The following is a 22,755-nucleotide window of genomic DNA, read 5'->3' as shown; positions in this document are numbered from 1 at the left end:
GAGAGTCTTACGTTTCTGTAAATTCACGCACGAAACTTGTTCGAATAAAAAATAATTATAATAAACGTAGATAATACTTCACTTGTATACCACTTGATATTAACTCTATTGGAAAGAAAAACATATATAAACTTTGAAATGTCGAAAAATTATCTGTAATTGTTGAAAGTTTTCTTTAAGTAACTTTCAATCTATATATAATAATAAGAAACTGAATTGAAGGAGTCTAATTTATATTTATTTATATTTACGTACACACATATGTTATTGTTTTATGATTTTCAAAAAATCATTGTAAATAATAAAATATAATCCTGCAATAAAGATAAATAAAGTACTGTTTTTTAATTTAAACTTAAAAAGTGCAATAAAGCACAAGTGACGTACATAGGAACTATTAATTAGCAACACTCAAATTACGTCACATTTTCTAATACTTGCAATAAATATATGTACGTTAATGATATCAATAAATAATCATAAATATCTGTACAGTTTGTAAAAAAGGCTGAACGTGTACGCAAATAACTAAATGCAAAATTGATTTCATGAAAATGTGTAAGTAAAATGGAACAAATAGAAGAATAATCCCACCAGTTCTATTATTCCATTATATGTTGTGAAATATATATAAATGTTTCATTTGATTTTAACTAATTTTATTGTTTTGCTTAATATGTTAAAATAAAGATAAAGTTAAAATTTGTGAATGAAGCATTGATATTCTTTTTTAACTGAATAAGTAATCTTTTTTGTAAGTAAAAAATGAAATTTAACTTTATTTACAACAATATATCTAATATTTTATTATTTTTATGCAGGGGCGCGAAATTTTCAACGCTTCAGAAGCTTATCGGTGATTAGCCAGTAGTACTCCAATCACAGCATAGTTGCCGCCATTGGTGGTAGGACTACCGCGACAGGTATCTGTGGTAGATGCGCGGCAAACGGCGTCGAGTAACGACGTCTCTTCGGTTGTTTGTGTCTAAAAGAATTTGTTGGCACGAATGACGCCGGTAAAATTATTACAACTCGATTCTTCTATTTTTATAGTGGCATTAAACAGTGATGTGGTGTGAAATGTGTTATTCGTACTAATCTTCAAGCTTTGGGAAATCTCTTGCTGGAGAATCTTAGGTGCAGCAGCATCGTAAACGTAAGTAATCTATTATCTTTTCCTTCTTTCTTTCTCTATCTTTCGTTAAGAATAATTGTTTTTTGCTTCTTAATTGTCATACGACGTAGGAATTTTACAGTTCAGTTGTTCTTTACGTAAAAGATCTTTAACGAAGAAATAAAATATAATCACTTTCTTTTCTGTCTACGACCTTATTAGATTTATTTAGGAATCTCGAAGCAACAGTTAATGATTCATGTGATTTTACGACTCGAAAATAAAACATTGATGTGGTCGCAAGAATCACTTATTCTGATGATAAGTTCGTCTTCTTATGTATTTAGTGACGCCTTACATTTTCGTACAACGGTTTCTTACATATTTTAAACGTTTTGCTATCTTCGTTTTCAGGATTTAAAGAGATCTATTTGGTTAAAAATTTTACTTAATAGTAAGATGACAACTGTTCAGATAATTAAGTTTTTTCTATATATATAAGATTTTTTTGTATAATATTTATAAAAATTACGTACATAATATCGGTACACACGAAATAATCATATTTTTATTGAATATATTCATTTTTTTTGTTCAGTATGAAAAAATTTATACAGCTGAAATTTCAGACGACAATTTACTGTTTTATATTCTTTTTATAATGAGGTACACGACTTTCTCTTGGAAATTTCTCTCTCTCTCTCCCCCTCTTCCCAACCTCCTTCCCGTTTACCCTTCTCCCTTTGCCCTCTATCCTCATTCTTTCTTTATCTATCATTTTACGGTATTTGTCCTCCTCTTTGTCATCTTCTTCTTTTTGAGATCACCATATTTTACAATTTAATACTTGACACTGTTATAATTTAACGTAATCGTTTAAGTAAATGCTTTAAAGGGCATCGATTTAAGTTTTTTTAAATGTAAATTAATATTTTATAATAAATTGAAAATATGCGATAAAATTAATAAAATAATCGTCGTTGCTGACGGTAGTTTTGCGTCGTTTAAAATTCGAAAGTACGGAAAAATTAGAAATGGTGGATTCAAAGATCTTACTGACAAATAATAAATCTCAGTGGTAATCAATTTATATGGTACCAAAACTTCGTATAAAGAAATTTTATTCTATATTTTTCGCTTATTTTCGGTACACTGTGTATAATCCAAAGAGACAATATATCTCCCCGCAGAATGTAAATTCTATCGAGATAAGATCAGGTCGACGAGGTTGAGAAAGAAATATTTTTTGATAAAATCTATTCCCCTCTAATTATCCACCACTTGTTGCTATTCCGTTGTTCGTACGCAGTTTTCACGATTAAATTTTCACGTTTTAATTGCGGGTCAAAGTGACCATAACCCAGAACGTCCGTTTTCAGAGGGAAAAAGTGAATTCATCATTGTAAATAAAATAAAGAAAAGAGGCTTTAATTAGAAACTATATTTATTATTTAATCTTAGGAATTCGAAGATGTTGGAGGAGTTTAAAATTAGTCCATCAGAGAATCTATTTCTGTCCACGTAAAAGAAATCGTTAAAAGTCCCATTTTCTTCTGTTGAAACTATTTTTATTTATATAATAAGGTAACAAAGTTAATAATTTATATGGAACTTTATTAAGGAAAAAAAAAAATAAACAAATTCAATAACGTTAATGGAATAAAATAAAATATATTATTTTTCAGGTTTTCGACGGATAGGAAAGCAATACATAATTGATCGAAAAAGAAAAATCGGTATTGTGATGAGTAGTGTCTCCATAACAACACACGGCATGCACTTTGTAGGACGTCAATGCCCTCGTTACGTTAGGTGCTTAAGCCGGCTTGAATGAAAACGTTTTCCCTAGGGGTTGCTTCACCCTGTCTTCGACAAATAGCATTCACCTCTGGAACAAACATCAGCGAAGTATGCTACAACGAACGGCACTTGTAGAGATTTAATACCGATATACTTACTTATACCTTATCGCTACATCTTTTTATATGATTAAGCAGATAATCGCGATTTGCCCTGTTGCTATTCGGCCCTTTAGAATGCTACAATTTTTAGAATCTTACGAAGAGGCTGTTCGACGCCATCGGTTGAAATAATAAACGTTACAGGGCGATAGTGGTTATCTATTTTATTTGAGGGCGATAGGTAATGCGTTAAGAAATTGGGTGATACACAGATATTTCTGAAATTTCAATCCCTTTTATGACTCGATATTATCTGATAGAGGATCGAATATGAAACTTTTAATTGGAACCAACGTAATTTCTACACGTATACACTTATTATTACTTAATTCGCGAACAAATAACGCGTGAATCATCTGAGTTTTCCGTGAGAAATAAGCCGTGATCTCGGTAACAAGGAGGGTTAAAATGATCGTAACAGGAGAGAGAGGAAATCAGCTGAGCGGCTCACGAAATAATCAGGAAGCTATTAGACCGAGTTACATCGCGGTCTCGTAACGAGTGTCCATTTTAGTTCTCTCCGATGCCTAGTTTCTAACGTAATAGAGAATTCTATCGAAATACCACTGATATTCTGTAAACACGAGCATTGATATTCCGAATAGAATGTACCTACCTTTTGAAATAATTATTTTAATTGTACGGAAAGCAGGTGATTAAAAAAGAAAAAAAAAATGAATCACTGCTACCGAGATCGTGGATTTCTCGGGTAAGTGCATTCTAAGCTTGCATGCCGTGCATTATGCAACGAGAAAACGATACACATTTGTGAGTTTGCATTGCGTCATCATCGAAAGTTGTCAAACTCGTTGAACTGCTAAAATTAAATGCCGAACAAATGGCCTTTAATATGTGCAACTAGTTGGTTGGAGTACTTAACAAAAAGTATCTACCTTTTTGATTCTAAGAGAACCGAGATATTCCAGGTTTTAGTAAGAAAATTGGTGGAATCAAAAGGGTGAAAGTTTGTAGTATGGAAAATATATCGGTATTAGATCAAAAAAATTAAATGACGTTGTAGTACGTTTTTTTTTTTCAATCGATAACTGGTTGCAGGTAGCGTAATAGTACGTATTTTTATATTTCAACACTCACTTTCATGAAGCTGGAAGTTAGATACAACGAACTTCTGATAATTTTGTCATTAAAGCAAACTGTAGATTTTATGGATCTCATGTAACGTATCCGATACGTAATTAACAAAATGATACATTTGCAGAGGCATAATGAATAAGGAAGGATAGTAAGCTGCTGACGGAAGAAGAAACTAGATTGTCAACTGTTATATTACGTAGAAGACAATCCAAGGACGTAAGGAGTACGTATACAAGGCGTCCAATGCAACTGGATTTAACATCGAAATCTCTGCAACGCATCCACATCCGGTATCGTCAGACGTGTCCGCGCGATGCTCCATCAGGCGCCGTTTAATTTTTCTTAATGAATTTTTTCTCTATCTTCTATCGTTTCAAAGCTTGGCCCAGTTGCATGGGACACCCTGTACGTTCTTCTTACTTGAATGTGTTCAAGGTTTGCAAGTGTAAATTTTCATTCGACACGAATACGCTCATTGTAGTTGCTTTGTCTACCGTGTAAAAAGCTTCAGAGCGATTTTAAACGCGTGCAATTAGAACTGCGCTCATAATAGAGTTACAGATTGGAGATTCGTTGAATATTGATACTGCAATGCAACAATAAACAACGTGTTCTCATAGTAGAAACGTACGATACTAACTTTCCTTCACAGTTATACCAATCAATCCGTTAAGTCATGCATAAAATGCTATCACTTCTATGAAAATATAAATCCTTTTGAACGTGATACTTTCATTTCTTTTCTGTGTACACCAATTTAAAAATATTTCTATGATAATCTAAATAGAGAATTTCATAACAGATGGAACTTGTTTGTCCCTGACACGAGATGCAAATAAAAATGCAAAAGACGTTTTCTTTATTAACAGAAATTCGCCCTAATTCGGCCAATTTTCGTAGCTCTTTGTTTCCCGCCTACGCATAATTTCAACTGACAAATATGTTTTAATTGAGTAATTGGGACGTCACGAAGACGTTGCAGACAGCGAAGCAACATCTTCCCTTACCTCGGACAAACGGTTCAAAGTAAACAGAATATTTGTATCTTTCCCGGGTTTCGTTGGAAATATTTCCTTATTCCTGATGTTGTATAACGAACTTGTAACCATGACCGTATTTTATTTGCATTTTTCACAACTTTCCAATGATTTTCAGGAAAAATTATATCACATTTCTTATCTCTCATTCTAATGTAATTTATTTTCTTTGATTACAGATACAGTTACACCGAAGGAAGCGAAAATGGGCTGCGCTTCGCAGTGTGCCAAATACTTTCTTTGTTTTTTCAATTTCGTTTTCTTTGTAAGTATATGGATGTTAACACGTTGCACCCCCAACTCTTCTGCTTTAGCGAAGATCCGTCATTCCATTCCCGAGTAAAGATATCGAGTTTCCCTTGCGCAAATCATGTTATTTCTTTTAAGAGATTAATTAGCAAGATGAAGAGACTAATTTGTTTTGTTTTTAGGTAGCCGGAGGAGCTGCGTTGGCCGTTGGAATTTGGCTGTGCGCCGATAGCAGTTCTTTTGCTGATGTCATCGGCAAGCTTGACCAGTCAGATATTCTGGTAAACTTTAAAGACACTTTATCCGAAACAAATTATTCACTCTGTACGATTAACGATAGGTAACAACGTCGATTGAAACGTAGCTGAGTAAAGAAGATTGAACGATGATGTTTAAACACTTGTTGTTGGTTAAAGAATTTGTTTAGGAGATTCCATGCTTCGTTGATTGCAACACGAAAGCGTTACCAATTAATTATCTACCGAGAAAAATGCTTACCCACCACTTTCTATTCGCTAACTTTGATCGTTTTCGTTTTCTTACGTCTACGTAATATATTATTCTTTCTTTCAAATTGAAACTGACGACTGAATGAATATACATGTATTTATAAAATGTATTTGGACTTAATTGAATTACATTTTTGTAGACGAAAACGGATGCGGATGTCATCAAGATAATATCGTACATCTTGATTTTGGCAGGAGCGCTTACCTTTCTGATTAGTTTCTTAGGTTATTGCGGAGCTATGTTTGAATCTCGATGCCTTCTCTGCGTTGTAAGTAACATAACTACCATCAGAAACAAGGCAAACAACGTTCACGTAATATAATTATACTTTGAATTACAGTACGGTGTTCTTATTCTTCTGATCTTAATTCTGGAATGTGTTGCAGTAGGTTTAGCTTTTGGACTTAAAGGGGATGTAAGTCTTTCTGTTGTGATGTATCAATCTAATTAGAGGTAGAAATTTATACTTATTATTTCTGTTTTTCTAGGCGGAAAAAACTACGCAAAACTTTCTCAAGACCACAATTAAATACTATGCCAGTAACATTGATAAAGCAGAAACAGTAACAGTTGCTTGGGATGGTATAATGACTCAGGTTATTAAAAATTCAATGAAGAATGTATACTCAACTAGATACCACAGATCAAAAATCATGTATTTTGTGTATTTTAGCTTCATTGCTGTGGAGTAGATAATTATTTGGACTTTAGAGAGAGTGCAAACTGGACATCGTCGGATAAAGTCGTTCCTGAAGCATGTTGTATGAAGGAAAACAATATGTTGAAAGATCCAACCTGCCCTATCAACCCCACTTCTTCTAATTCCTATTATCAACAGGTCAGAACATAAATATATGATTTGGAAACATCTTTTGCATAAATTATATTTAAGAAACAGATATAAAAGTAGCATATGTACATTGTAGGGTTGTTATAATGCAATAATGAGGACAATCGAAGCGAACAAGGCAATAGTAATCGGTGTCGCGAGTGGACTAGCACTTGTCGAAATTCTGGTCATCATTTTAGCTTTACATCTAGCCTGCTGTTATTGGCGACCACAACACGGTAGGCTTGCACTTTTCACTGACGCCTCTAAATGAATCAAATGAATATTCTATTGGAAGAGTGAATAAGAACAATTACTAATAACACGAAGAACGATTAGAAAGAACTATTTTCTATGAAAGACAATTTAAAGAAGTTGAAACACGTTTCTCGTGAAAACTTAATAAAAACGTTCTTTTAGCTTGCGTCGACATGTCGTCGAAACAGGCTTGGTGAATTAACAACAACGGAGATGTTGTATTTGCATTTCTCAAGTAAGACTTAGAAAATTAAGTTACTTTGAAACTTTTTCCAATTCAAGTAAACCTCAATTAGTATAATTATTTTCTTTTAATCGAAGAGGACGTACGATCATTTTTCTCTTGATAAAAGAATCAATGTTAAAGAAAAAAGAAATATAGAAATCATAATTCAAATAATTTTGAATAATGATCATTAAAGTCGCTATCTTCTGTTATTGAAATTGTAATTGATTAAGTTTTATAATAATTATATTAAAAATAAATTATCGTTATTTATGTAATAAGTTCATATATTTACAGTTATGTAAACAGAATTACTTATTTAAAAAGTTAAAAACTTAGAGAAAGTAGATTTTGTATACTTACGCAGTAGTATAATAGTGTAGTATAACTTTTTATATTTTTCTTACGGTTGTGCAATTTTTGCAAATACTTTAAATGATAACGAACTTAAGCAGTTCACGCAATCATTTGTGCATTCACATCGCGCACACAAAACATTTTCGTTTGCAGTTTTAACTTGTTGGTGCTGCTGTTGACCCGATACACTAAACAGCGAACTCTTCGCACCTTCGTGGCTCCTTTCTTCACAGAAGTGAAACATTCGTTTAAGCTTACTAGAAACTAGCCCAGGATACATATTTTCGCCATCTACATTATTATATTTTGTTGCTTTTTTAAAAAGTTCAACAAATATCTCGACATATCTTAGTATATATAAATAAAAATTCAAACATATAAATACATTGTAATTATTTCAGCAAATTAAGTCTCATTGTTTCGGTTGTTTTAGGGAGAGTATTTCACAACTCAGACAATGTAATTAGAAAATTCATTTATTTAATACAAATTTTGATTTTGCAAATTAAAGAAATTAGGATGCAAGGTTTGATAAAGTTACATATGCTTGCGCTGAACTACTTTGTATGTACATATAAAATAATTGACACAGAATATAATATTGCATTATTTTTTTAAGTTGTATTTACCATATTATATTAGTGTGTACAGATAACGTATATTGTAATCCTATTTATAAGAGAATTAAATTGTATAATGTTTTATAATATATATTGTATTTTGCATTGTTTTATAATGTATACAAATTTTGATAAAAATTTTCTATTCTGTAAGAAAAATGTTCTCTAAATCCTATTATATGAAAAAATTATCTTTTAATAAATAAAAGATGAAACAGTGCATTATTACAGAGTAAACAAAACTGTTGTGATAAATAATTGTTTTATTGCAGGAAAAGGATTAATAATTTTCAGAGAAATTGTCAATTCGTAATAATTTTTAAATTTTTCTATTACTGCGCCATCTATACAAAAATGGCGGAAACTACACGACGAGTTACCGACCGGAATTCCGATAAACGGTGGCACCATCTATACGAAAAGGGCGCAAACTACTCAACGAATTATCGTTTGAAATTTCAAAACTAGGTCGACTCACCGGCGTCGCATGTTTAGAGGAGTGTAAGTTATGGTTTTTCTCAGATATATGGGTGGTTTTGAACTATTATTTTATATCTAACCATAAAGTTCATTTATTTTACACTTGAACTAGTATCACAGTCATTTTTATAATAATAAAAGAATTTGCTTATCATAGATACAATCTTTTAATTTGCTAAATTTACCATTAAACTTATCGAAGTCTAAATATTAAAACTTAATATTTGATATTTTCATAAAACATATAGAAAGTTATTAATTAACATTTTGATTCCTCAATATAATGCTAATAAGATAATTGAAATACAGACGCATAGATTGCATTAAAAATAAATCATTTTAAAATGGAATTTGTTTCATCTATCCATAAATAAATCTATGAAAACTGTTTTCAAAATGTATACATTTCTTTTTACAGCTATCATTTATACTAACTTTTTACAGAACAAGCTTTTCAACAGAAGAACTCTCCTACAGATCCCCAAATCGGTCCGTTCAAGAAAAAGAAGACTGTACATTTATGAGACGGACACTACAGCACGATTCAGTTGATCCAGGTCGACTGATTCGGCAGGCAGAGGGGACTAGGAGAGTAAAGCATATCCTATTGAGGTGGTCCACCCATTATTCCCACTGGAGGCATACCTTGAATCCCATATGGTGCCTGTGGAGGACCTTGATTTCCAGCCATGGGAGAATGTAGTTGCATTGCAGGACTTTGTATCTGCTGTGTTGGTGTTACTTGCCCACCAGCTGGCGATGGAACAACCTGTAAAGAAAAAAAAAATCATTTTTCCTTTTATAACATCCTTGTATTTATGAATGAAACGTTATAACTTTAAGTACATATTATTTACTTACTTGAGACATAACTGGTGGTTCTGAAGGAAGAGTCAAATTAGCTAGCAGGTCCCTAACAGCTGGAAAGAGAGAACACTCGGATTGATTCGCACCATATTCAGCAAATCTCTTCAACTGTAAAGATGCAGCAGCCATCGCGGAAGCTGGACTAGGGTCTCTTTTTTCAGCTAACTGTGTTAAATTTGTACTAACGTCGTAGACTAATGGTAAAACCAATGATGGTGTTTCTCCTTGATACGGTAACCCAATCCTTGTTATTTGCAACTGAAACAGATAATTTTTAGAAAGGATTAGGTCTGCTATTGTACCGTTTGATAATAGAATAACTTGAAATCTTTTAATGCGAATACTTACAAAGAATAGAATTTTATTTCTGCAAACAAGCACAGCTGCCATACCAGTAGGTACAATTGGAGTTCCAGAAGGAGGAATCCTTAAACACCATTGTACGTTCCATTTAAGTTGTTGTTGTTGCGCTAATCCAGGTACTAATTCCAACTTCATAATTTGTATAAAATCTTTCAGAACATTAAACGGAACGTTTAACATTCTACCAAAACCAGAAAGTGTATTTGGTTTATATGGCGGAGCTGCTGCTCTTGTATCAAAGAATTTCTCTATAATCTGTAAAATAAAAAAGAAAACAAAATAGAGTAAAATCAAAAAGAATTAAAATGTAACAATTATAAAACAGAAATTACTTGTAATTCTTCAAGCGTCCATTGATCTTTATGTTCAGGAAGAGGTTGCACTTTAATATGAAGTGATTGTAAGTGTTGTGGATTTAAACCAACTCGACACTGAAGACTTTCAACTTTGAAATGTACTACTCCTGGTTCTGTACTATTTATTGCAGTTAGCTGGAAATATTATTCAAAATTTAGTTTCATAATTACGTTGTTGAAACTGTAATATGTGATTGAATTAAAACTGAAATTCGTACACAATCGTCAGTTTGAATGAATCGTTGGAACTGTCGGCGCATGTAAATGCATCCTAAAAATCTTTCGAGTGGCGAAAGATCAGGGCCGGAAAGTCCAGATGGATGTGGGGAGGGACAGCAAAGCAGTTCCAAAGCTTCATGAGTAAGAAGAGTAGGTACAGCGCCGGCCCATGAACGTTGTGGAAGCACTCTTGAAATATGTGTTCCAGTTTTATGATCAGATGCTTGAGGACTGTGTAACGCAGCATGTCCTGGACTCTGCGCAGGTCGCGCTGGAGATGGTCTAGGTACACTGGGCGATCCTGGCCAGTTAGATGCCGCTGGTGAAGCCATACTCTGGGAAGATGGAAAGGGACTTCCATCTATATGACCTAAATGTAAAGAACAAAGTTGATGCTAACTCCCAAGAGACTCAATTAACAGTATTCAATTTGCATTTAATTATTTCTTACCAGTTTGCATGAATGATCCTGCAGGAGAGTGGCCCACCTGAACGTTACTGCAAGGTCCTGGCGAAGACGTTGGCATTAATCCAGCTGGACTTGGGACGTGCATTGGATTAAGAGGACTGTTAGCGACTAATCCAGAACCTGGTGAAGGATGTGGCAACATGTTAGGTGTGTTAGGCGGTAGCGAGGGTGGTGAAGCCAAGTTGAAAGAAGTGGCTGGGCTGCTTCCAAAACTCTGATGTTGATTCGTCTGAAAAGAAAAATGAATGAATAACTTGGCAAATTTATTGTTGAACACGCGTAGAATAAATTACCTGTGAGATATTAGCAGTATGTGGACTGGCTGGAGTATGAGGATTACTACCAGAAGGTGGAGTAAGCGGAGGATGAAATCTTAAACCATCTCTCTGCTGAGCAGGCGATTGTGGCCCACTTCTATGATGACTTAAGAAACCTACGTTCCCACTACCACTACCGCCATCGCTATCCATTGTCACAGGAGAAGGAGGATTATCATCCTCTGACTGAGATCTTCTACGAAAAACTGCACTCTCGTCCACGTATTTGGATAGAAATGCCTATGCAATGGTAACAAATAATTATAATAACAAAATGAACCGTGTAAATCATTTTAGAGTATAAAGAATACGACGATACCTTAAGGCCTTGGGTTGGAGTAAATTCATCAACGACGTAACTCCTATCAAAACGGCTATAGGCTCCATCTCGCAAACTTACTAAACCACCTCCTCGTAAACGTAGTTCCAAACAGTACATACCTTGATATGCAATTCTGACTAGAGTTACACACTGTGGCATAATAGTAAAAGTTTGCACCGGTACTTGAGGTCTCTGTAAAAAATAAATAATCTTATAATATCGAATCTTTGTTGAAAGAAAAGTATTAACAGGTCATCTTAAAATCATACCGAATTATAGACACAAAGTTGTGGAATTGTGGGTAATTTACTAATTGATGTAAGGGGTTGAAGTGTTTCATGAAGAATATGTATAAGTTGTGCTAAATTTCTATGTCTATTTAGGTGAGATTCAAGTTGTTCCTTCATAATTGAATGAGCATTACTGGCAGTACTCATTGGACCTATATAATAAAAATGTTGATAATTTCTTATAAAGGTAAATTAATTAATAGAAATTATAAAACAATAGTTACTTCTTCCAAAAATTAATTTGAAAGCCTTATCATCGATACTCCATTGGATAGTAACGGTGGCTCCACGATTAGGACCATAGGTTAACACTAATTTACTATAATTGTATGACTTTATACTGACCATGTTACGCAAATTATACTTTTCTGCAATTCATATATGATTAAGTTAATTATTACTGTATTTTTTCATATAAATATTTTTTGCTTTCCATAAAATTATAAACTGTACCCATTTTGAAATATTCAGCTAAATCATGTACAAGAGAATACAGGTGTACAATTTGTGCCCAATCATTAAGTAATGCATCTACTGTACGTGACACAGTATCTGCTGTTCCCATTTCATACTGAAAGTATACTGGTCTCCTTAATCCTAATACAAAATTATACGATTAGTTATAAATTATTTAAATAGATTAAATGAAATATTTAATAACAAATTACCTTGTTCCTTAGGATGACTACTAGATAAGGGACTACCATAAAACACAAATTCAGCCATCCATGTTTTAGCCATACCCTTACCCTGGACTCTAATTGAAACGCTAAGTAATCTTTTAAGAAGCGCGTACCACGCGCTACTGGAACTTATTGCAGCAGAAGGGGCAGGTAATTGAACTAATTTTAATACTAATGCAGTAGCATTTGCTTCTACTTGAAGTCCCTGATGAGCTATTTCTCTTCTAGTTAACTCTTGTGCCAACGTTACAAAGGGTATTCTTTCGTCACAGAGAGCAACCACATGGGCTAATTCTGGAATAAAATACGCAGGCTGTTTGGATCTTCTATTTTGTAATATTGTACCAGTATCGGCTCTTCCACTGGGCCCCGCACTTCTTCGTTTAGCACTTATCTCGGTAGCTTCTGTAACGAATTTATTAGTTTTCTTATAAAAATACAAATACTATCGTATTATAATGTTATAAACAGACAAAATTTACCATTATCGACGCTAGTAAAGGGACCATGAGTTATGACAAATGTATCAAATTCAATTAAACTTTGTACTTTCAAGTACATCTTTGGGATCTCTGTTTCAATACTATCATCGTGAGGATCATCTTCTATGGAACTGTGCTTTACTACTGCCAGGTAAAACGAGCACTCGATTTCACACAGTGAAGTTTCCTTTTCTTTAAATGCTACTATCAAAATTACTGTAGGATGTCGATGCAGCTGGACAAACATACGATGTCTACTAATCTTTGATATCGGGTGATCAGGATGAAGGAGCACCGGTAAACGTTCGTGAGAAGTTGCTGGAAGATGCTGCAACGTTTTCTCGCACCTTCTTTGTGTGATCCAAAATCTGCAATGTCAAATGAAGCGCATAGAAAGATAAGTAAAAACTAAAATTATGTACAATATAAAATACAGTATTACCTGAGCTCTGATATTAAGGTTGGAAGACGAGAATGATCACCGTTTAAAGCAGCAGTCAACTCGGGTACCAAAGGTGCTTCGTACTGAGGCACATGACATTGCAACATTCCAGTGTGAGTATCAACGGTAACTAATAAATGTTCTGCTCTCAAGCAAGGTTGCAAGATTGGCACAGAAAGGATCGCAGGCGAACCAGCCAAGGTACACTCAACATCTTTCAACATTGTTTGTAGTTCTTGTTTCAGATCTAATAATCTACTTCTAGTACGTACATAAATTGTGTGTACCAGTAAACATTCCATCGATAACTGATCCGATCTGATCGCTCTGTCTGCTATTTCACTTTCTTTACTACCTAAAGATGGAACGTGTACTATCGCGAGAGGCCTCGCAGGATCGTGTTGATCTACTTGCACTGTAAGTTTATATCCCAATTCAGATCGAGGATCTTTACTAGTTAATTCCCTCCAATATGACACAGAAAGACATTTTCCTGGTGTATATTCATCAACGTGAATGTGATCGTCCAATCTATCTCGTATCAGTCGTAGCGTCTGAGAGTAAAGTACTTCCAGTTGCAGTGATTGGCAAAAGTAATGTAAAATATGATAAACTTCGGATAATGGATTTGAACTTTCCGCCAATCTCAATTGAACCACCTTACAATTAAAATCATTTCATTTTAATACAAAGTAATTAGAAAAAGATATTTAATAGCATAATAATTTATTGGAGAAAACAATACTTGATGCACATAGCGAGTTTGTAGCGGATGCACCAAAGCTTTTCCGTCTCCTGTTTCCCTATCCGATACTAAAATTTCCAGCTCTAATAATCTCCATGGTACCGTCGGACCATCTCCCATTACCGTAAGCGATACCGAAAATTCTTGCTCCACAAGAAATGTTACTCTTCCTGCTTCGATCTTTAAATTACGCATTTGTGGAAGTAAATTTCCGGTTACCAATCTATGCTGAATTACTTGATTTAATCTTTGAAGCGTACTTCTTTTTTCTGCCGGAGTAATCGGATCCGGAGGAACAATTCTTTCCTGTTAAAAAAGAAAAATGATGTAGAATTTAAAAACCTTTTCGATCAATATAGTGGTAAATAGTAGTAAATTACGATTACCCTTATGCATGCCGGTAGGCGACTATAGGTTCCAGTTGTAAGAACTTCAACCGCGGCAGGAATGTGGAAATTAGGTAATCTAGCGTGTACTAACGTATCTCGAGCCATCCTCGCAAGCATGTCGGCTGTATCGACAAAAAGCAGTGATTGCTTGTCCAAGAAGGCCATTATATGCTGTTAAAGAAATTCTTTGTTAGTCATATAGTTATCATAGATATTAAATTAATTGTACTAAAATAATAATTCTTAGAATACCGCAGATTTGTCAACTTTGGAAGCACTATTAGCCCATTTAACCAATGCTAATAATCGTACATACAGCTGTCTGGTTCTTGCTGAAAAGTTGTAAATTTCTATCTTACGTTCCATATCAGTTTTTCTAGGCAATCTGTAAACATATTACATTTTTGTTTATATTCTTCTGATTAATTTCCACTTGATGCAGTTATAAATTTCCTTACAATTCAGCCAAAACTGTGAGTTCATGATAAGTACGCTGTATTATAAAATCAATGAGCATGCCAAGAGAAATAGAACCACCACGATTTCCTTCTTGTGGGATGTTATTAGTTACAGGGGTCTGATGACCCTCTAAAGGCACTGGAGCCATTTTATATTATATTTTAATGAATTACCAAAATTATAATAATAATGTTGATACTTTTAAATACTGATTTGTAGGCTCAATATAATATTCATATATTGCATTATTTTAAATACACATATTATTATATGGTTGTTTTATTAATATTTGTCAACTGGTTTATATTAATTGTCTCCAGTATATTGTATCAAAATCACAAAATTGTTATTTGAATGTATAGAAATGTTGATTACTCATTTTTATAATACACCTATAAATAATGAAAATATGTTAATAACGAATAAGAAACACGAAAACTAATAACATTAAACAAACAATATTTTACCTCTAAACACCTACTTTTCAACCTCATACGCTACGACAATACAATAGAGAGTGAAAGTAGCCCCTTTTTAAACAGATCACAAACTCTGAAAAACTAGATGAAACACTTTTTTAATTTTTCGATCATATCTGGCTGCTGTCATTCTTCCTTTATACAACGTATGCACTAAAAAAATAATTATTTGTATAAATAAATTTGCATGATATTGGTAATACGATTATAAATTACAATAAAATACTTATAAATTTAAACATATAATACAAGTAAATAGCAAAACGGTGTGCCCGAACTCCGTTTGATAAGTGACCGACTTCATATGATTTTCAGTTTTTTGGCGAATATTTCTACAGCTCTTCATGAATTATGGTTTTGGACAGTGCGTTTGCCATTGGTTTGAATCTTAAACCATGGTTCATGAAATCATAGAAATATTCGCCAATAAATCGGAAACCATGTGAAGCCGGTCACATATCGAACAGAGTTGGGTCATAATGCTCGTGCCCGGTGTACGACTTTACCATTGAATAAAAATTTATAAAATTCCAAGAATTATTGTATTTATATTTGGATCTTCGCAGTTACGTATTCATACGTATTGTAGAGTATAGACTTTTCATACAGATTTTTAAATTAGATATTACTTGTTTACTTTCATTAATCTTGCCAGAATTGTGATTAGAGTGTCAATTAGTATGAGGATTAGTTACAAAGAAATAAGTATCTGTTTTATAAGTTTCCTTTTAGATGTTTTTAAAATGAGAAAGATGACTTAAAAATAAAATAACTATTAAGCAGTTATAAATAAAGTATATAGCAATAAATTGCATCAACACTAAATAAGATTTAAATGAAGTGAAAGGTTGTTTTTAATGCAGCAATATCGTTATATTTTTGTATGTTCTTAAAATAACTTGTAGACCTTTCCTTAAAATGCGACGTGTATTGTGAAGAATTCTCGAGGTTATAATGACATCGACAATTTTCGTTGAGAAGAAAGAATTACGGTGAATGTGACTTTATACAATGTTTATTATATAAAACGAATTTATTGAAGTTATATTAAACATAAAAATGGAAACTGTCAGTTCAAGTGATGATTCAATTGAATTATCACATTCACTTTTGACAAGAGTGTATTATGCTGCTAAAGATGGTATGGCTATTGCTCTTTATGATCTTCTTAGCAGTAAATCACTTGAACAAGTTAATCTTTTGATTAATCAAAAAGTGTTGGAAGAAGATGGACAACAATGTACACCCTTAATTATAGCTGCACGATATGGTCATGACAAAGTAGTTAAAATATTATTGGATAAATTTAAACCTGACTTAGAACAAGAAGGAACAGTTAAATTTGATGGATATGTTATTGAAAAAGCAAGCGCTCTTTGGTGTGCTGCTGGTGCAGGACATTTGACAGTTGTAAAGACATTAGTAAAAGCAGGTGCAAATGTCAATCATCCTACTAAAAGTCTTTCTACTCCTTTGAGAGCAGCTTGCTTTGACGGACGACTAGATGTAGTTAAATATTTAATAGAACATAATGCAGATATAAATATTTCAAATCAGTTTAACAATACATGTTTAATGATTGCTGCATATAAAGGACACTTGGATGTAGTAAGTGTAATTCTATATCAGAATTTATTTAATTTATACTTATAATCTTAATAATTTTAATTGTTTTCAAAACAGGTTACATTTCTTTTACAAAAAGGTGCAAATCCAAATGAAAAAGCACTCTGCGGTGCTACTGCATTGCACTTAGCTGCAGAATGTGGGCATACTAATATAGTAGCAGAGTTACTACAGTATGGAACAAAGATGACAAAGAATGTTAGTGGAATGACACCATTAATAGCAGCAGCAGAACGTACCAAAGCAGAAGTTGTAGAATATTTAATCAAACATGCAAGAGTTAATAAGGAGGAAACAATTGAAGCTTACGAACTTCTGGGTGCTTCTTATGCCAATGATAAAGGCAGTTACTGTCTAACAAAGGCATATAAATATTTATGGAAAGGAATGAAACTTAGGTAGATATACTATTTCATAAAATAAAGTTAATATTTTATTCGAAAAATCAACTATGTAATTTTTGCGTATCATAGATATAGCGATCCCGAAAATATTATCCATAAAAAATTGGGAGAAACTATAAAAGCATATGATAACTGGAAAGAATGCGAGACTGCGGAGAAATTGGAAAGCATTAGATACAATCAGAATGCTATTCACATGGAATCATTATCTATTCGCGAAAGAATATTAGGTATTTATTATATCTATAATTTCGAAAACAGATAATCAATAATTGCAGAAAGTATTTTTATTTTTTTTTATTTGTCATATTAGGACAACATAATCCAGAAGTACCACATCATATTATATTTAGAGGAGCAGTTTTTGCAGATAACGCTAGGTTCGATAAGTGTATAGATTTGTGGCTTCATGCTCTGTATTTAAAACAATTAAACAATATATCTGTTGTAAAAGATTTCCTGAGGTTTGCACAGGTATTTAAGTATTTATAGTACTACTACAAAAATGTTCGACTTATCTGTTTCTTATTCTTTTGTTTGTTGTACTTAACAATTTTCTTTATAGGTATTTTCACAAATGATACACGTAGGAGTAGACCTTGATTTCTCTCAGGTGTTAAGTGTTTTAGAAGCTAGCGTAACCGAACTGAGCCATAATAAATCGAAAGTCGGTAATCCCGATTCTGAGGAAGATATTGAACAACATATTGTAAGCTGATAACCATCCTCTAATGTCCCGTTTGTGAAATGATGTTTTAATTAAATTAAATGAAAAATTACAGGAAGAAATGGAATCAAATATTACAACTACGCTATACATATTAACAATATTAACAAAACTTTTAACGTTAAATGGAAATAGGTATGACGAGCAAGATAAAAATAAAGCGTGTCATTTAGTTCATAAACTCTGTGCTCTGCAATTACGTTTGAAGGATGGCCAAACGTTACTACATCTCGCAGTAAATGCTGAAACTCCCGTTGATGATTTTCATACTAACGATGTTTGCAAGTAAGTTTCTTAACGAAATTACGATAAAACGTGAACAAATATGAGAACATAAATTTTGTTTTGTGTTGGAATAAGATTCTAAAAGTAAATATTTTACAGGTTTCCATGCGCCGCAACAGCGAAACTACTTATACGCTGTGGTGCTGATGTAAATGCTATGGATAATGAAAGAAATACACCATTACATGTTATAGTTAGCTACAGGAAACCGATCAGGTATGATTAACTCCTAATTCTTGTTTGTACTTACTGGATATTTTTATATAGACATTTTTGACTTTGTTTTTTAGTGATTTTATGACTCTTCACTCCATTATTATGGAACTTATAGAAGCTGGAGCACATATGGATACTGTAAACAGCAGTGGAAAAACTCCGTACGATGCTGTCACCAAAGGTATATCATTTAAACAAGATGAAAAGATATATAAAAGTTTAAAAATACATATTAATATTATACAGGTGTGGTAGAAATAATACTCAGGACGCAGACGAAATTATCGTTAAAATGTATGGCGGCAAAAGTAGTAAAAGCTTACAATTTGTCCTATTGTGGAAATGTACCACGTTCTTTAGAGAGTTTTATCGAACTTCATGGACCAGGACTTAATCAGGGTTAAAGTATTAAAAAGAACAGTTTTTTAGCCTGCAGACTTTTTAGAAGATTTAATTATCATACTCCTAAAATATTTACATAAAATGTTTTCTTAATAATTTGTTGATTAGGAGTCAAGTTTTTTATTAATAGTTCAAAAACTTCCTATATCGTTTTAGGTATTCGTATTGTTAATTGTTTGACTTAAACATTAATATATAAATGTAATAACTTTCAAATTAAAGTGAAAAACTACAATTAACAACGTTTGCTTTCATCAAATTAACTCAGTTGTGTAGTATTAAATATTTTGTATAATATGTGAGTTATGAACTGATAATTACTGTGATTTTTCGAAATAAAGAAAATTAGCTTTTCAATCGTTCATTCATTGCATAAAGAATACACATTTAATTTATTAAAGAAAATATACAAATTTACAAATTATTATGTTTTATAATTTTATACAAAATAACTTTGAGGTAATCTACTTTCAGGTGATTATGTATACAAATTTTTAATATGATATTTCTCTGTGTAAATAGCAATAAAAGCTGAAGAGATAACACTGACCTCTCCAGGAATTTTTCAGAACTTTTGCAACTGACTGCAAAGTATTGTATTTCTAACCTGCAATTAATGATAGATCACACGTGGCTAAGATTTAATATAAATCTCGTAGTTTTGTTTATTTTATCCCAGTGTATTTAATTAAACTATTTCCAAAGCATTTGATAAAACTAACTGTAAATAATGGAACTGTTGAAAGAACCTATTCAGCAAGAAGCAATGGTGTACGTAAATGTAACCTTAAATATTTCAGAATTTATTCAAAGTTCTAATGCGTTAATATTTAATGTTACAATACATTATATTATTAAATTTATATATAATATTATTTTGTTTATAGATTATGTTGCATGTGTGGCATTGGTATAGAACCCAATCCAGCAAACACTTGTGTAGCATGTTTAAGAACTCAGGTTGATATTACAGAAAATGTTCCAAAACAAGCAACAATACATTTTTGTAAGGGATGTGAAAGGTAATATTAATTAAAGAAAATATATTTAGTCATGTTTCTTTTGTTTTATTCTAAATTGAAATTTTTCTTCAGGTATTTGCAACCACCTGCAGAATGGATTCATGCATCTTTAGAATCCAGAGAGTTATTAACATTATGTTTAAAAAAATTAAAGGGTTTAAATCGTTTGAAATTAATTGATGCTGGATTTGTATGGACAGAGCCACATTCTATGAGATTAAAGGTATATTTTGTTTAATTATTTTGTTATAAAGAAATCATTTAATTACTGTGTTATGTTTTTAGATAAAATTAACAGTACAGGCTGAGGTAATGGGTGGTGCAGTGCTGCAACAAGTATTTATTGTTGAATTTACAGTAAATCATCAAATGTGCGAAGATTGTCATAGAACAGAAGCAAAAGATTATTGGCGTGCTTTGGTAAGTTTTATAAAACAGTTTGTTAATAAATTATTTTTTTATTCTGTAATTTATTTACAATAGGTTCAAGTACGACAACGAGCAATAAATAAGAAAACATTTTATTATTTGGAACAATTAATTTTGAAGTATAAGGCACATGAACAAACATTGGGTATAAAACCTATTCATGGTAATTAATTAAGTAATTGTAGAATATCAAGGAAGTAAAATTTGTATTATGATTATAAAGCAACGTTATAAATTTTTATAGAGGGGTTAGACTTCTTTTTTGCAAATGAAGCAGCAGCACGAAAAATGGTCGACTTTCTTTCGAGTGTAATACCGTGCCGTTATGATCATTCGAAAAAATTGATATCACATGATATTCATAGCAATATATACAATTACAAATTTACATACAGGTAAAACGTATATGTATTAATAATTATATTTTTATTCAAATTTATTTACAATTAAATGTTGCTTCTCGTTTATTACATTAGTCTTTAATTTCTGTTGCAGTGTGGAGATAGTTCCAATATCCAGAGATAGTGTAGTATGTCTTTCAAAGAAGTTAAGTCATCAACTTGGAGGGATAAATTCCATTTGCTTAGTATACAAAGTTACAAATTCCGTGCACTTAATTGATGCATCAACTGGACAAAGTATGTATAAATTCAAATGTTTTTGAATCTTTAAAATTTACTTGTTAAATAAAAATCTTTTTAATTTAGTTGCAGAAATAAATGCAACAGTTTATTGGAGACATGCTTTCAATAGTATTTGTGATCCAAAACAGTTAGTAGAATATACAGTGATGGATATTGAACCAATAAAATTTAAGGATAGAAGATTCTTTCCAGGACAAGGAAGTATTTCCACCAAGGTAAATAATATTTATTGCATTGTTTGTAATAGGAATCAAATTATATTTTTTCTTTATTTATAGCATGTCATTGCGGATGTATGGCTGGTTAGAAGTTGTGATTTAGGAATAAACGATAATCCGATCCATACGCGTACTCATCTTGGTCACATATTAAAGCCTGGTGACACTGCTTTAGGGTAAAAAGATAGCAAATGAATGACTAAAGCCATTATCATTAGAGAGTTACGAAACGATTTTTGTCTGTAGGTATGCTCTTAGTGAAAGTAACATTAATGACGACAATTTCGAGTTACTAAATAAAGACTTAGTACCAGACGTACTTTTAATAAAGAAGAGTTACGCAAATGACAGAGCAGCACGTCGTAGAATGAGAGCTTGGAAATTGAAACATATGGTTCAGGATGAAAACAGCATGGCTACTGATGATAAGTATGTAAAACAATATTCTTCATTGTAACAATGTTAAATTAGAATACATTATGTAATTTTTCTTCTGTTTTAGCGATTACTACGAATTTTTAGAAGATATCGAGGAGGATCCGGAAATGAGACAAAATATAAACATTTTCAGAGATCGTAAGAAAATAATTCCAGTGGATACTAATGAATTATCCGATCTTAGTTACCCACAGATCACTCTTGAGGAGATGCTTGATGATCTTGCGATTGATGATATTGAAATACCGCAAGTTTTATAACAAAAATTTTTAATAAAAATGTAATGAAAATTACGTTCGCTTCCACTTGAAACCTATCTTGAAAAAAATGATGGTAGATAGGACATTTTAATTAAGAAGGACAGAATTGTAATTAGGTAAAGTAAAAGATTAAATGAAGAAATGCAAACAAATAAAATCAACTGCTATCTCATGATTTCGTAAAGAGTGAAAAATGAATAAATGGTATCGCAGATTTTTTACGATACTGATTGAGATTTCTTTGAGTAAAGATATACATCATCAAAGAAACACAAGGAATCTTTTATTGTCAAGCAATTAGGACACACGATATCGCGTGCTGAGCAACAAATATGTTAATCCTCTTGTAACCTGCAGGACATGTACGACCCACTTAATTTTATCGCTCTTGCACCTAAGGGGATAATCAACATTCACTTCTTGTGTGTGTTAATGTTTGGTAAAATATTCAAATACTGTGCCAGAC

The 22,755-nt window shown here is 32.4% G+C and overlaps 3 protein-coding genes across 11 annotated transcripts; 2 read left to right on the top strand and 1 right to left on the bottom strand.

Annotated features, from left to right (window-relative positions):
* Positions 1-915: 915 nt before the first annotated feature.
* Positions 916-9,861, top strand: Tsp66E (Tetraspanin 66E). 5 transcript variants are annotated; one of them, XM_034336073.2, is made up of 11 exons: positions 916-1,156; positions 5,387-5,472; positions 5,639-5,737; positions 6,106-6,234; positions 6,307-6,381; positions 6,455-6,562; positions 6,640-6,804; positions 6,893-7,034; positions 7,216-7,288; positions 7,790-8,757; positions 9,181-9,861. In XM_034336073.2, the coding sequence occupies exons 2-9, from the start codon at positions 5,413-5,415 to the stop codon at positions 7,248-7,250; spliced, it is 813 nt and encodes a 270-aa protein (XP_034191964.2). In that variant the 5' UTR covers positions 916-1,156; positions 5,387-5,412; the 3' UTR covers positions 7,251-7,288; positions 7,790-8,757; positions 9,181-9,861. The 5 variants fall into 5 exon arrangements, with proteins under 5 accessions (XP_034191964.2, XP_034191961.2, XP_034191965.2 ...); XM_034336070.2 differs by having other exon boundaries at positions 7,216-8,757; XM_034336074.2 differs by lacking the exon at positions 7,216-7,288 and having other exon boundaries at positions 917-1,156.
* On the bottom strand, positions 9,181-16,012 carry MED14 (mediator complex subunit 14). 3 transcript variants are annotated; one of them, XM_034336048.2, is made up of 21 exons: positions 15,868-16,012; positions 15,607-15,771; positions 15,139-15,531; positions 14,933-15,065; positions 14,678-14,851; positions 14,292-14,597; positions 13,547-14,205; positions 13,105-13,472; positions 12,608-13,027; positions 12,393-12,536; positions 12,164-12,307; positions 11,919-12,091; positions 11,647-11,841; positions 11,304-11,567; positions 10,993-11,239; positions 10,541-10,911; positions 10,299-10,457; positions 9,952-10,221; positions 9,598-9,861; positions 9,382-9,505; positions 9,181-9,320 (listed from the first exon to the last, which is right to left on the bottom strand). In XM_034336048.2, the coding sequence occupies exons 3-21, from the start codon at positions 15,285-15,287 to the stop codon at positions 9,232-9,234; spliced, it is 4,653 nt and encodes a 1,550-aa protein (XP_034191939.1). In that variant the 5' UTR covers positions 15,288-15,531; positions 15,607-15,771; positions 15,868-16,012; the 3' UTR covers positions 9,181-9,231. The 3 variants fall into 3 exon arrangements, with proteins under 3 accessions (XP_034191939.1, XP_034191940.1, XP_034191941.1); XM_034336049.2 differs by having other exon boundaries at positions 15,621-15,955; XM_034336050.2 differs by lacking the exon at positions 9,181-9,320 and having other exon boundaries at positions 9,341-9,505; positions 15,607-15,955.
* An 80-nt stretch (positions 16,013-16,092) lies between these two features.
* Positions 16,093-22,289, top strand: Nmd3 (60S ribosomal export protein NMD3). 3 transcript variants are annotated; one of them, XM_076689069.1, is made up of 11 exons: positions 16,093-16,739; positions 20,166-20,300; positions 20,373-20,523; positions 20,586-20,720; positions 20,784-20,892; positions 20,974-21,124; positions 21,225-21,367; positions 21,437-21,588; positions 21,652-21,767; positions 21,838-22,020; positions 22,094-22,289. In XM_076689069.1, the coding sequence occupies exons 1-11, from the start codon at positions 16,678-16,680 to the stop codon at positions 22,287-22,289; spliced, it is 1,533 nt and encodes a 510-aa protein (XP_076545184.1). In that variant the 5' UTR covers positions 16,093-16,677. The 3 variants fall into 3 exon arrangements, with proteins under 3 accessions (XP_076545184.1, XP_034191948.2, XP_034191951.1); XM_034336060.2 differs by lacking the exon at positions 16,093-16,739 and adding an exon at positions 19,659-20,049; XM_034336057.2 differs by lacking the exons at positions 20,166-20,300; positions 20,373-20,523; positions 20,586-20,720; ... (5 more) ...; positions 21,838-22,020; positions 22,094-22,289 and adding exons at positions 17,302-17,642; positions 17,718-17,878; positions 17,962-18,122; ... (3 more) ...; positions 18,951-19,057; positions 19,123-19,425 and having other exon boundaries at positions 16,107-17,226.
* The last annotated feature ends 466 nt before the right edge of the window (positions 22,290-22,755 follow it).

Source organism: Osmia lignaria, chromosome 7, assembly GCF_051020975.1.
Source record: "Osmia lignaria lignaria isolate PbOS001 chromosome 7, iyOsmLign1, whole genome shotgun sequence".
Classification (NCBI taxonomy): domain Eukaryota; kingdom Metazoa; phylum Arthropoda; class Insecta; order Hymenoptera; family Megachilidae; genus Osmia; species Osmia lignaria.
Note: the sequence above shows the minus strand (reverse complement) of the source record. Positions and strands in the feature narration are given on the sequence as shown.